General features: G+C 43.0%; 1 protein-coding gene across 2 annotated transcripts in view; it reads right to left on the bottom strand.

Moving 5' to 3' along the window:
• LOC112853414 (orofacial cleft 1 candidate gene 1 protein) overlaps positions 1-12,922 on the bottom strand; it is a 200,033-nt gene that overhangs the window by 100,461 nt on the left and 86,650 nt on the right. For both annotated transcript variants that reach the window (XM_086706313.1, XM_086706314.1), the window contains exon 5: positions 4,787-4,847. In XM_086706313.1, coding sequence (XP_086562439.1) covers positions 4,787-4,798 — 12 coding nt within the window. In that variant the 5' untranslated portion in view covers positions 4,799-4,847. The remainder of the gene's footprint in view (positions 1-4,786; positions 4,848-12,922) is intronic.

Genomic DNA, 12,922 nt, shown 5'->3' with positions numbered 1-12,922 from the left:
AATGCAGGACCTGTTTTTCTGAGAATCTCCTCTTTGAAACATAAGGCAAATAGTGTGCAATAGGTTTAAAACAAAATGTATTTAATGTGACTGTAAACGAAATCAAGGAAAAACATGTACTCCAGAGATCTTTTTTCTAAAAAGGTGGTGAAGAGAGCCCCGCAGGGGTAAAAATCACAATCCCGCCCACCAAAAAAAAATTTCTAGTATTTCGAGATTTTCTTTTAAAGGAAATGCATAATGACTCTTATTTAGACAAAAGTCCAATAATTGTAAAGACTTTTTTCTTGCTTTCAGGAATTCTGATATTTCTTTTTAACATCCACTGTCAAAGTAGCGTGATGTATTCTGTGCAATTGCTCTATTTAAAAGATAAAAATAGCATCGCAACCTGATAGAAATCCTAAGATGTGTAGTATTAGGGTCATGTATGAAAATGTACGCTGAAATCACAAGAGAGAATACATTTCACTAATTTACATCCCTTCTCAACTTTTAAATTAAACGCAGAAGATGACAGGCACTAAAAACTCGGTAAACTTTTACAAACAGTAGTTCAGAACTGCAAGAATGTTCCCACATTTAGGAAGACAGGGGGTGAAGTATGATTTTTTTTTTCACAGCCTCCATCTAAAGTGGCAGCAGATAGGAGGCTTCTTGACGTGGTTCAGTAATCCTGCGACTTCAACTCCTTTCAGATCCAGTTAAACACGCTTTTAAGTAGATGGATGTGGCCTATTAATAGACCTCATTTCCTTACTAAGGGCTTCAAATGAAATTATGTGCTTTCTCTCGAATGTTTAAAAAGGTCTCAAAGATATTTTTTTCACGAGTTCACGTATTTAAAAGGAAGGCCAAGTCTGATTGTACACACCAGAGATAAATTCTTGGAGGGGATTAGCAAGTGAGGGATTGTATTTTGTGACCTCTTTACTACTAACACATGTTCGAGAGGAAACGGGCAGTGATTTCCCAGTGCTCTCCTTGGCCAATTCCTTTCTGCTTTCCTCTCTACACATGGGCACCTTTAAAGGGGGTAAATTGCACCTTCAACCACCCCACCTCAATTCAGATGCCCTCCTTCCTGATGAGATTTTCTCTCCCCAGCTTCTGCAAACGAACCTTTGCTTCTATTTCACATTAATGCCTTCATTCTTTGCCACTGGTTAAGTTAGCTTATTTATGGAACTTGTTATTATTCTTAATAAGCTCACATCAACCTATTAAATATGTATATGGCATTTCAAAAATCAAATCGAGAAACAAAATTTGATCATCGGTACCTTCCTGCTTCTCACTGATACCTACTTAGTCCTGAAGAAAAGCAGAATGTTTAGAAATCTTGACCAAACCAACACAGATAGGCCTGATGTCTTTTATTTTTCAGCCCTTTACGTTGCTATTTCATTGCTATAACCTAACTCTACATCAAATCAAAGCAAGCAGTTTCTGGGAACACGTTTGTTTTGCGTGTGTGCTTAAATAGTGCTGAATCCGGTCTTTCAAACATGTTTTGTTAAGGTTATCCCCCTAAATATGGAATACGTACTGTGCAAGAAAGCAAGAAATACTTTGTGATTTGAACAGAGGGGAAAAGAAAAAAAGAAGGAAAAAAAAAAAAAAAAAAAAAAAACCTGCCTGGAATTGGTAAGACCTGACAGTGTTTTGGACAATACACATCCTCTTCGTCCAAAAGAACAACAAATGCCTTTTCATGCAACATGGTCAACTTGAAAAAATAATAATTGTAATAATACCGCGACAGAGTCGAGAACACGAACAACAACAAACTCATTTATAACCAGTGGCGAGCCACACGTAGGAAGTTTTTTAAAAAATGTGATTGTCGTCGGGAGGAATGGGGTATGGGGTCCCCCCCAGCGCAGCGCTCAGCTCGGCTTGCAGTCAAAGCCATGGCCGAGGGGCGCGGCCAGCCTGGTGGGCACAGACCAGCAAGAAAGTGAATACTGCATACTGCACAGATCATCGCTCGGTTCAGGGCAGTCAGATTGCATCTGGGATCAACCGATCGTGCGTGATGAAACCGTCAGCCCTCATTTGTGTCTAGCTGTTTTCCTCTGTCCGGCTGTAAACAAGGCCGGCTGGGGGTTGTCGGCCTCCCCTCGCGTGCGCGGGGAGACCTCACAGTCCGACCTCGCCAGGGGCCTCTGCGCGCACCAAACAGTTCCATCTTCCGGACAGCGGTTCCAGAGCACGACCGGCAAGTCACAATGTGAGGCCACTTAGGAATGACAGAGTCAGGGCCTCCTTTCAGAAACATGCCTTAGATTCCTACACATTCTGGCAGGGCACGTCTCTTCCATGAAATTAATTTAGGTGTTCCTGACATGAACAACTGTGTTTTTTCATTGTTGTTGTTGTGTTGTTTTGTTTTGTTTTGTGTTTTCCAGCAGACTAGCTCAGCAGATTCATCTTGTTGGGGAGGAGGGAGTGGTGGAGATTGTTTTAGTTGTTTCACTGCTGTGGGGCTTTGCTTGGATCAGCCAGAAAACAAAACCAAAAAAAAAAAAAAAAAAAAAAATAGACATGGATAGAAATACTGTGGATCTGGTCCACCTCCAGGAACCTAATCATGCCTGAATTGCTGGGAGGAGTGTAATGATGGTAAACAGGAACAGGTATGTTGGCTTCTGTTCTCATCCACTAGGGCCACATTGTTGCCTTTACAATAAAGCAAAAGACTGTCTTGAAGGAATGGCATCTCAGTCATAAAAGGCAGGGGCTGTCATTGAAGCCATTTTCCTGGGCAAGTGGCAAAAAGGTAACATTTAGTATTCACTACACTGAGTTCTCCTAGCCAGCTGGTCGGTCCCTGTTAAGACTTTCATTTATGCAGCTTGAGCTGGAACCTTTTTTGTTCTCCCGGTCTATTACTTTGTCTATTTAAGGGATAACAGCCAAAGTGAAACAGCTTGCAATTTGCACCTGTCTGCTCTGAACATTCCATGTTGGATTATATAGAGAGCAAACTCTTCATTGCTAATGAGAACAAGACTGGGTAAGACTGAATGCAGTTTTGTTGGGGGACCTAGAGGATATTTTAGTGGGCTTTCTCCCCTTTTCTAAATAATTTGATAGGGACCACCATATTCTCGTGTTTTAGAATTCCTAGAGTAAAAAAAAAAATGCAACTGAGAAAAAAATGCAGTGAAGTTGTGTATTCTTTAAAGGAAAATTTAAATGCCATGTAACTAAGAATTAAATCAGCATTCAATTGTCGCAGATGAGAGAGAAAAACTTTAAACGCTAGGTTATTTCCAAATTGTTGTAAGCACAAAATACCTAGAGAGACCCTTAATTTATAAAATTGGCCATGAAAAAAAAGTTGATAAAAAAAAATTGGGGGATGTTACAGGAGAAGGACTGGTTTGGGAAATAATATTGAGTGTCTGAAAGTGAACCAACGCTCTCTGCTTGTATTATCTTTGAACTTTTAATTGACTGGATGGAAAATAAAAATTCAAGTGACTGAGTTCCAAATCATACCTAGATAGATGTGTATGTGATATCATCATGCAAATCACAGAGCACATTCTCCACAAATGCAAAAGTGCCAGCCCATGATTCTCTCCAACCTTTTCTGGAAGTCCTCTGCAGCCCCCTTAGCTCTGAGGAGTTATATCAGTGAGCCACCATCTATTTTTAAAGAATGTAAATTAAGTGAAAGAACTTGAAGTAAGGCTTATGACATTTTCCCAAACCTTGTGGATATTTTTTTAAAAAATCATAATAATAATGTTCAGCTAATTTTCCAAAATATCCTTGAAGACTATCCAAAATTTAGTAAAATCTATGTATGTATAAATTAAATATATACATGCACATATATACACATACACAGAATATATACTGAATATATATGAGAACAATGTAATATGCTGAATATATATAAACTATATATATATATCCACACACACACACATATATATATATAGAATATATATTGAAAATATATTGAAACAGAATAACAGGATATATATATATATACACATTATATATATATACATGATATGTATATATATACATATATATATTTGTGTGACATTTGGATTCCAGAAATCCCTCACATTGGCACCTTCTGTTACAGTGCTAACTGCTACGGCGACAAGCTTAATGAAGCCAAGGTGGTCACAAATATTGTCTCACTCGTAACTTCTATAGTTCACTGTGGCTGCTGGCGCACATCTTGCCTGACAGATAACGTCCCAGCTCGTCAGTGATGGACCCTCTCATGCGACTTTAGGAGTTCTGTCAGCCACGGCCGAGTCTGGTCAGGTCAAAGGGTTGAGCCATGTGTAATTCAGAACAGAGGACGTCCCACGGTCTCGCCACAAAAACAATTACACTACTTATTTCGCTCTAGCCCTTGCCCCAAACTCACAAGCCTCACATTTTCAGGGCAGTCAACCTAATTCTGCCCCTGGGCGATAAGCCACATGAAAATATGTGCTGCTGTGTTTATAAATCTAATCAAAAATAGAAACAGTGGACGGGCTCAGTGAGGTCCTATTATGGATCATGGGAATCCCTGGAAATTCTGAAGGCACTTTTGTTTGACTTCCGTAGACTCTCTTTTGCTATTACATTGTCTGCTACACTTCGTTAATCATCCTCTTTACTCGTGAGTGCTACCAAGGAGGCTAAATTTCTGCTCGCTCCTCCTGTACTTTTCAAGTCCATGGATGATACTATGAAAAATAAAGCTTGAAAGGCTGCTTTTAAAGGAAAAAATCAGAAGAGGGAACTACGGTTATAGCCATCTTACCTCTCTATCCATGTTCTCGGCCCCTTGCCCTTGGCGATGCACAGATTTAAATCAAGTCCCCCTAAAAAAGACAAATAATATGTAAAAAGTAGAATAGGGGCGCCTGGGTGGCTCAGTCGGTTGGGTGTCCGACTTCAGCTCAGGTCATGATCTCGTGGTCCATGAGACCGAGCCCCGCGTCGGGCTCTGTGCTGACAGCTCGGAGCCTGGAGCCTGCTTCCGATTCTGTGTCTCCCTCTCTCTGGCCCTCCCCCAGCTCACACTCTGTCTCACTCTCTCTCTCTCAAAAATAAGTAAACATTAAAAAGAAAAAATACTTTTTTTAAGTAAAATAAATTCGTCTGACCAGGAGGGATATGAAGCAATTTGGGGCTGGAGAGCTAGGATGTTACTTAATGGTCCCTTAAACACTCCGTGTCGAGCCAACAGATTTTGATTTGGGGTCCTGTTTTTATTGTTGTTCCAGACTTCTACTAAACTGAAAGTCGGTGAATATTCACAAAACGGTTTACGAAGGTAATGCGTGGGAAAAATTCAGACTTGATTAAGACAGTCCAACCTTCCTGTTGTATGCCAAGAGGTGACTAACTCAGACTGCCCTGAAATTATGCTAAAAATGTGCTGTTGAGGCTTTCGTTAGCTGTACTACATTATCTCTTTATAAAACAGGATCCAGGGTCGCAACTGTCAAAAATAGATAACGTCTGATAAAGTCCATGATAAGTATATGCACTTAAGGACCAAGCAGATTAAATTCTGAGAACTTCATCCACCAAAGATGCGTACACAAATTTTCGTGAAAGGCAGTGTGGGATAAATTATCAGGTTTAATCTGCCAGCGATTACATTTGATATTGTTTCAGTTGAGAAAAATACTGCCCTAGAACACAGTCTGGGACCAGATGATTACAAAAATACGTGGAAATAATAATAAGTGAGAATTTTTTTAACGAGCAATGTAGTCCCAGCATTTATTAGATTATCATAAGCATTCGCCAAAAGAGCCTTTTAAACTTGGAATTTGCCCTTTCAAAATGGTTATCGGTATTTGGCAGTAAAACAAAGTACATCATGTATGAATGATACAGGGGACACATTTTGTTTTTTTTTACTTTGGAGAGCTCTCAATCGTAATTTTAAAAAGTCACTTCACAATGTGCGTATGAGCTCTTCTATGGCTAACAATGTTGAAAAATGAAAGATCTCAGTCCTTCCAGTGTTAATTGTAAAACGTACTCGTTTATGTCTGAGTAACATAAAAGATTCAAAGATTATATTGACTACATCCTAAAATGAGGGAAGTGTGTATAAAAGTTTTTAAAGGAAAAGAGTCCACATCAAAATGAGGAAATTTTAGCCAAATAGCAGAAGTTAGAGTTTGATTTGCTTATTTTTGCCACCACACAGGGACCGAAGTGTATTCAAAAGCACATATTTCCGAGCACTGTTATTCTAAGGGTTAAGATTTGTCTTTAAGATACCTGTGATTTGTAAATTGTCTCATGTTATTGTCATCATAAATGTTATCTTGCAGGCATACAATCCAAACTGTACGAGCCAAAAAAACACAAGGTGCCTCTACTCACGTCAAGTTAGTGCTCAGGAAACTTTCAAGTAAGGCAAACCACTTCTCTCCCTTCACAGCAGGCTGCATTTTAGACATCTTTATGCACAGATACTTAGAATGTGATAGAATACAGTATGAATCAGTAACATCATGAAATGAGGTCAGAATCTTTACATTGTCTCATGTAAAATTATGACGTTAAACCCGGAAAGTGGTTTGATAGGACCAAGTCGTGTGTCATATAAAAAGCAGCTCTCTCTGGAGAAGTAAAACTGTATATTCCCCTGTCTCATGAGAAAAGGGTGTGGCCTGGCATTCCTCTCTGCTTGGGAATCTCTGGGAGCTTAGATCAAGCATGATTTGCAATAAAGAGTCTCAGTCTCTGTGTATCCACGAGCTGGAATGTGGGAGTCAGATCCCTCACAGCTGGGTCAGATCCCTTACAACCTGCAGAATAGAGGCATTGAAGAACAATCGACACCCCCCCCCACTCCCCCCCCCCCACCCCGCCCCGCACCAGAGACCTATCAGTGAACATGTGACCAGGCTGTAGGACATAACCATGATGTGGGCAAGGTGTCTTTGCTAGTCTAAATACTGACACACAAATGCATATTCCCAGTGCAATTTCTAGGAATTTAACTCGCAGTCCTCCAAGATGGGAAGGAATTGTCCAAAGGTCGGTTCCTAAGTGCTGTGGCAAAGGCGGGGGGGGGGGGGGCCGGGGGGGTGCTGGTGAATGGAGAACTAGGCGTGAGGCAAGTTCTAGGGGCCCCAGATGCTGAATCAGTGAGAAAGATGCTCAGGCAGCAATAATGGACTCTGAGGAACAGGCAGGATTAGGAGTTAAATAGAAAGAGAGAGTTGGAAAAACACTATGAGCACAGAATGGTAAACGAAAGTGAGAATAAGTTCGTAGAACAGCGAGTAGAATCTGTCAGCAAATAATCATTTCAACAAGTTAGTAATTCATGAGTCGCCACCACACCCTCTAAAAAATTGATCACTCGTGTAAGTGGCAAAAAATGGAGCCAATCAAAGAACTGATGTATTTGCTGAACTGTCTGTATATCTACATTTTCAGGAACAGCCCAAAACAGCTTCTTTCTTAAGAGGAAAGGAGAATAAATAACAGTTATAAATACTAGGCATTTACCAAAAACCTTGGTTTAGGCCTTTCGGGGGCGTTGGATTTAATGAACTAATGGACGCCATTACAAACTTCTCACTGTGACTACAAATCTGGACCACGGTGTAGCATGTCAGTTGCAACACAAGTGAACGACCGTGGCAATCGATTTAAAAGCCAGTCTCAAACTTGCAAGCAGGTTTATAACTGCACTATCACCTGCTTATAAGGAACCTGTTGGCCACCTTCTGTTGAGCCTAGGTTAATAACCACCTGCTAATTTGTATAGTCACTGGTGTTTTTTTTGTTGTTCGTTTAAGTGCTGATTTTAAAATGGCTTTCCCTGAAATTGTTGACCTTGTATTGCAGATTAAATTCTGGAATTGCCAAATCTCTGACAACTGGTTCATTGCTTCCAGAGAAGGGAATTAACATGGCTACAGCTGTCATTCCATTGCATTTTTCTTCTCAAGCAGACCAGCAAGGGCAAAGATGGTGTTAGACAGAGGTCGCAAGCCAGATTCTGTCTGCAAACGTGTTTTGTTTGACCTTCACAGTGACTTAAAACATATTGAGCCTCTATTTAAAAATAAGAAAACTGCCATAAAAATCTGACTCCTGGCTTCTCTTGGAAAATTAAAAAATTTGGCAAGCGAGGGTCAACGTCCATGGTGAGCTGTGGAAGCATGCTCTCTAGGCAGTGCTCTCCTGGTCTACAGTCCACGTTCTCCCTATTACAACCCACAAACCAACATGTAAGTTCCGTAAGGTCAGAACTTATTTAATTCATTGTTACATCCTCAGAACCTAGAACAGAGCCTGGCAAGTAGTGCGTGCTCAAGAAATATTTAATGTCGGATGAAATGATCTGTGGACACACAGGTAACTTGAATGGGTGGCATTAAAACGATAGGAATGTTCCTACGGGCACCTGGGTGGTTCAGTCAGTTAAGTGTCCTGCTCTTGATTTCGGCTTAGGTCACGATCCCAGGGTCGGGGCAGTGAGTCCTGCATCAGGCTCCTCACTGAGCATGGAACCTGCTTGAGATTCTCTCTCTCTCTCTCTCTCTCTCTCTCTCTCTCTCTCTCCCTGTGTCCCTCTCCCCTGCTCACACTGTCTTTCTAAAAAACAAAAAATAATAATAGTTAATTAATTTTAAAAAAAGACAATGGGCACGTCCAGGAATTGTCACAATGCATGTCTCAGTTAAAAACAAAAATCTGTGGGGGCACCTGGGTGACTCAGTCGGTTAAGCATCTGACTTTGGCTCAGGTCTTGATCTCACAGTTCGTGAGTTCGAGCCCCGCGTCGAGCTCTGTGCTGACAGCTCGGAGTCCGGAGCCTGTTTCGGGTTCCTTGTCTCCCTCTCTCTCTGCCCCTCCCCTGCTCATACTCTGTCTCTCTTTCTCTCTCTCTAACAAATAAACATTAAAAAAATTATCTAAAAAATATATGCAGGTCATTGGGGCGCCTGGGTGGCTCAGTTGGTTGAGCGTCCAACTTCAGCTCAGGTCATGATCTCACAGCTTGTGGGCTCAAGCCCCACATCAGGCTCTGTGCTGATGGCTCAGAGCCCGGAGGCTGCTTCAGATTCTGTGTCTCCCCCTCTCTCTGCCCTTCCCCCACTCATGCTCTGTCTCTCTCTGTCTCAAAAATAAATAAATATTAAAAAGATTTTTTTTTAATCTGTGCAGGTCAAATAAATTCTGCCAGTGCTCGGGCAGAAAGAGACAAACTACCTGCCTATCATTCTGCTCGCCCTGCTGTTTTTCTTATAAAGAAATATTTCTCTGTATCCCTGCTACTATCAAAAAAGTAGGGCCACAAGCATCAGGGCAAATGAGAGTGAACACAGACCCAGCACATTTCACTCATTTATATTTCTTGGTCTGGCGCCTGCAGGCATCTGGATTTGAAACTTCTGGAACAGAGACAGGAGTAGGTCTCCCACCCATGATACCAAGCTGCTTTTACCACATTCTCCCCTCATCCTGCTCAGTAGGTTCTGCACTACAGCCTACATCTACGTTAGAGAATAAATCAAAAGTGGAATACAAAACCTTCCCTGGAAAGTCACGAAACCTAAAACACACTATTGCTTTAAATAGCATAACAGTGTGGCACGAACTTGTGTTTACAGCTCGAAAGGCATTGGTTCAGCTTTCTTGCTCGTGGGGAAGGTGCTTAACCTCGAAAAGTCTCCAATTACTCTGCATAATGGTTGAGAAAATTTAAAAACTATGCATGTCAGACTTCTGGCTGCCACTTAGGGTATAGAAAGCTGGAAAGGTGTTGCTCCCAAACATAAAGCAGGATATATCCTGAATATCTACAAATTGACAACTTTTCTGAAACCCACCAGAGAGCTGAAGTCATGGCATATTCTCCTAACCCAAAATCTAGGCAAAGGCAGGTGCTCCGAAGGAGTAACAGGATGCGGGTATGTGCTTACTGAGGCACATGCAAGGCCCCCACAGAAGCCGGTAAAAATTCAGCTGCAAATGGCAAACAAGTCTCTAAAGTCTGAATGTGATCTAGTGTGAGAATATAGAACTCAAGGGATTGAGGGATCATCAAACACAAGGGGCATTCACACCCATTCACAGACACTTCTCCATGGACCTCCTGGGTTCTCAGAAGAAAGACTGGGAACAAGGCAAGAGTTCAGAGCAGTGGTGCTAAACGGGGAACAATTATACCTCCAAGAGGAAATTATGCAACATCTGGAGACATTTTTTAAAGTTCATTTTTTTTTTTGAGAGAAAGAGAGAGTCCAAGTGGGAAAGGAGTAGAGAGCAAGAGGGAGACACAGAATCCCAAGGAGGCTCCAGGCCTGAGCTGTCAGCACAGAGCCTGACGTGGGGCTCAAACCCACAAACCATGAGATCGTGACCTTAGCCAAAGTCTGATGCTTAACCAACTGAGCCACCCAGGCGCCCCAACATTTTTAATTGACATATCTGGGAGGGGGGGTGCTATTTGTACCCTGTGGTTAGAGGCCAGGAATGTTGCTAACCATTGGCTGTGCATAGACTAGCACCCTATTTCAAAGAACTACCCAATCCAAAACTGCAGTTGAGAACCACTGGTCGAGAAATTCTCCTTTGTTATGGAAAGAAGCCACTGCAGAAAAGCACTAAGCCCCACCTGGATACTCCACCTTTTTCTCCTCTCAGACACAAAAGCCTTACTTTCTGGGAAACAGCAGCAAACGCTTTTGCCCCCCACTTCCCAACAAGGTTATGACCCATTGCAGCTGGGAGAAGAGAACACAAAAATACCCTCTTGCCCTGGGATGGGGGCAAGAAAACATCCTGGCCCAAACTACTAGAAGTGTCCTATCGCAGAAAGAGGGACATGATCTGAGATGGCCCCACCCTTGGGACCCAGAGACACAGCAGCTTCCAGGGGGGACTATTCACCCCCCCACCCCGACCATCAGGCGACTGGGCGTTGAGCCGCAGGTAACATCAAAGCACAGCGGGGAGACCAGAAAAGATATGAATAGAGATGCTCCCTTGCGTGCAGTCACAAGGGAAAGACTTCGACTTGAAGCTGGAGGAGACACTGAGCAAATTTCAAAAACCACCAACCATTCTAAGCATAAGTTAAGGCCAGAGGAATCCCAAGCCTGTGGGGCGCTGATGATATAACCATAACGGCAAAAAAAATGCAAACCCAGTTCAAGGGCTGGCTAGACCAACCAAGCCTCCCACGTGGAAAGACCAGCAAAATAAAAGCCAGGCCGTTGCCGGCTGCGAATAACATCTGCCTCACTCTCTACCGTCCCGCCCAGGATGACCTACTTTCAAGTAACGTTAGGTGGCAAACAGAGAAGCAAGGGAAAATAAGATAAAACACTTCCGTCCGAAAGATAAAATGATCAATAAAAAAATGGACTCAGACACAACCAAGATGTGGGATCTGTCAGAGAATTTAAAATAATTGGATCGGGGCACCTGGGTGGCTCAGTCGGTTAACCGTCTGACTTCGGCTCAGGTCATGATCTCACAGTTCGTGAGTTCGAGCCCCGCATTGGGCTCTATACTGACAGCTCAGAGCCTGGAGTCTGCTGCAGATTCTGTGTCTCCCTCTCTCTCTGCTCCTTCCCTGCTCATGCTCTGTCTCTCTCTGTCTCAAAAATAAGTAAACATTAAAAAAAATTTAAAATAATTGGATAAAGTGACGTCACTGAGATGGCAACATGGGTCATCCCTGACTTCAGTCCCCCTCAGGAAAAGAACAACCAGCAACCTCCGTAGGCAAGGCACCATTGTACAAATCTTAAAACCCAGGGGGTGAGGCCAAAGTACACCCCAGACAACAGAGCCCAAGGATGCCATTAGAAAAATAAGAGGGGCGACTGGGTGGCTCAGATGGTTAAGCGTCCGACTTTGGCTTAGGTCGTAATCCCACAGTTCATGAGTTCAAGCCCCACGTGGGGCTCATTGCTGTCAGCGCAGAGCCTGCTTTGGATCCTCTGTTCCCCCCTCTCTCTGCCCCTCCCCCGTGCTCTCTCTCTCTCTCTCTCTCTTTCAAAACTAAATAAGTATTTAAAAAAAAATAAGAGGAGTAATTTCATTGACTTCATCAACCCTCCCCCAGGTCAGCCTAATGTCTAACAGACAGGGATTTCCTGGGCCTGCAGTTTCTCCAGTGGGAAAAAGAGAGCCACGGTGGACATCAACTTTTCAAGCATTGAGGGATGCTTCCTGGGAGGCTCACTTAGGTCTCACCTAAAGAGCATCCCTGGGGGAATCTGTGGAGCTCAAAAACTGGGGAAATCAGACAGAGATGGAGAAGGGGGTGAGGCTTATCGTCACCATTGCTCAGGTATCAGTGGACTGTGTCAGTTGTTGTATGTTGTGGATCCCTGTGTCTCCACCTTCCCAGGGATCTCAGTTGGCAGGTCTGCCTGATATGAATCCCCAGCCAAAGGGCTGTGCTGCCATGGGGCATATCCTCTGGCCCAACCGGGCAAGGGTGCAAACTTGCAGGCCCACCCAACTGCTGAGCAAAGCCTCCAGTTCTGCCCCACAGGGAAGCACGGCCACAGACACCTAGAAGGAGCAAATCACATTCTAGGACCTGCCTGGGCAGGAAGCCAAGCCAGCAGCCTTGCCCAATTTTTATTTTTTTAATATGAAATTTATTGTCAAATTGGCTTCCATACAACACCCAGAGCTCATCCCCACAGGTGCCCTGCTCAATGCCCATCACCACCCCCGCCCCATCAACCCTCAGTTTATTCTCAGTTTTTAAGAGTCTCTTATGGTTTGGCTCCCTCCCTCTCTAACTTTTTTTTCTTTCCCCTCCTCCATGGTCTTCTGTTAAGTTTCTCAGGATCCACATAAGAGTGAACACATATGGTATCTGTCTTTCTCTGTATGGCTTATTTCACTTAGCATCACACTCTCCAGTTCCATCCACGTTGCTACA

This window comes from Puma concolor, chromosome B2 (genome assembly GCF_028749965.1).
Source record: "Puma concolor isolate L17-30 chromosome B2, mPumCon1.1.hap2, whole genome shotgun sequence".
Classification (NCBI taxonomy): domain Eukaryota; kingdom Metazoa; phylum Chordata; class Mammalia; order Carnivora; family Felidae; genus Puma; species Puma concolor.
Note: the sequence above shows the minus strand (reverse complement) of the source record. Positions and strands in the feature narration are given on the sequence as shown.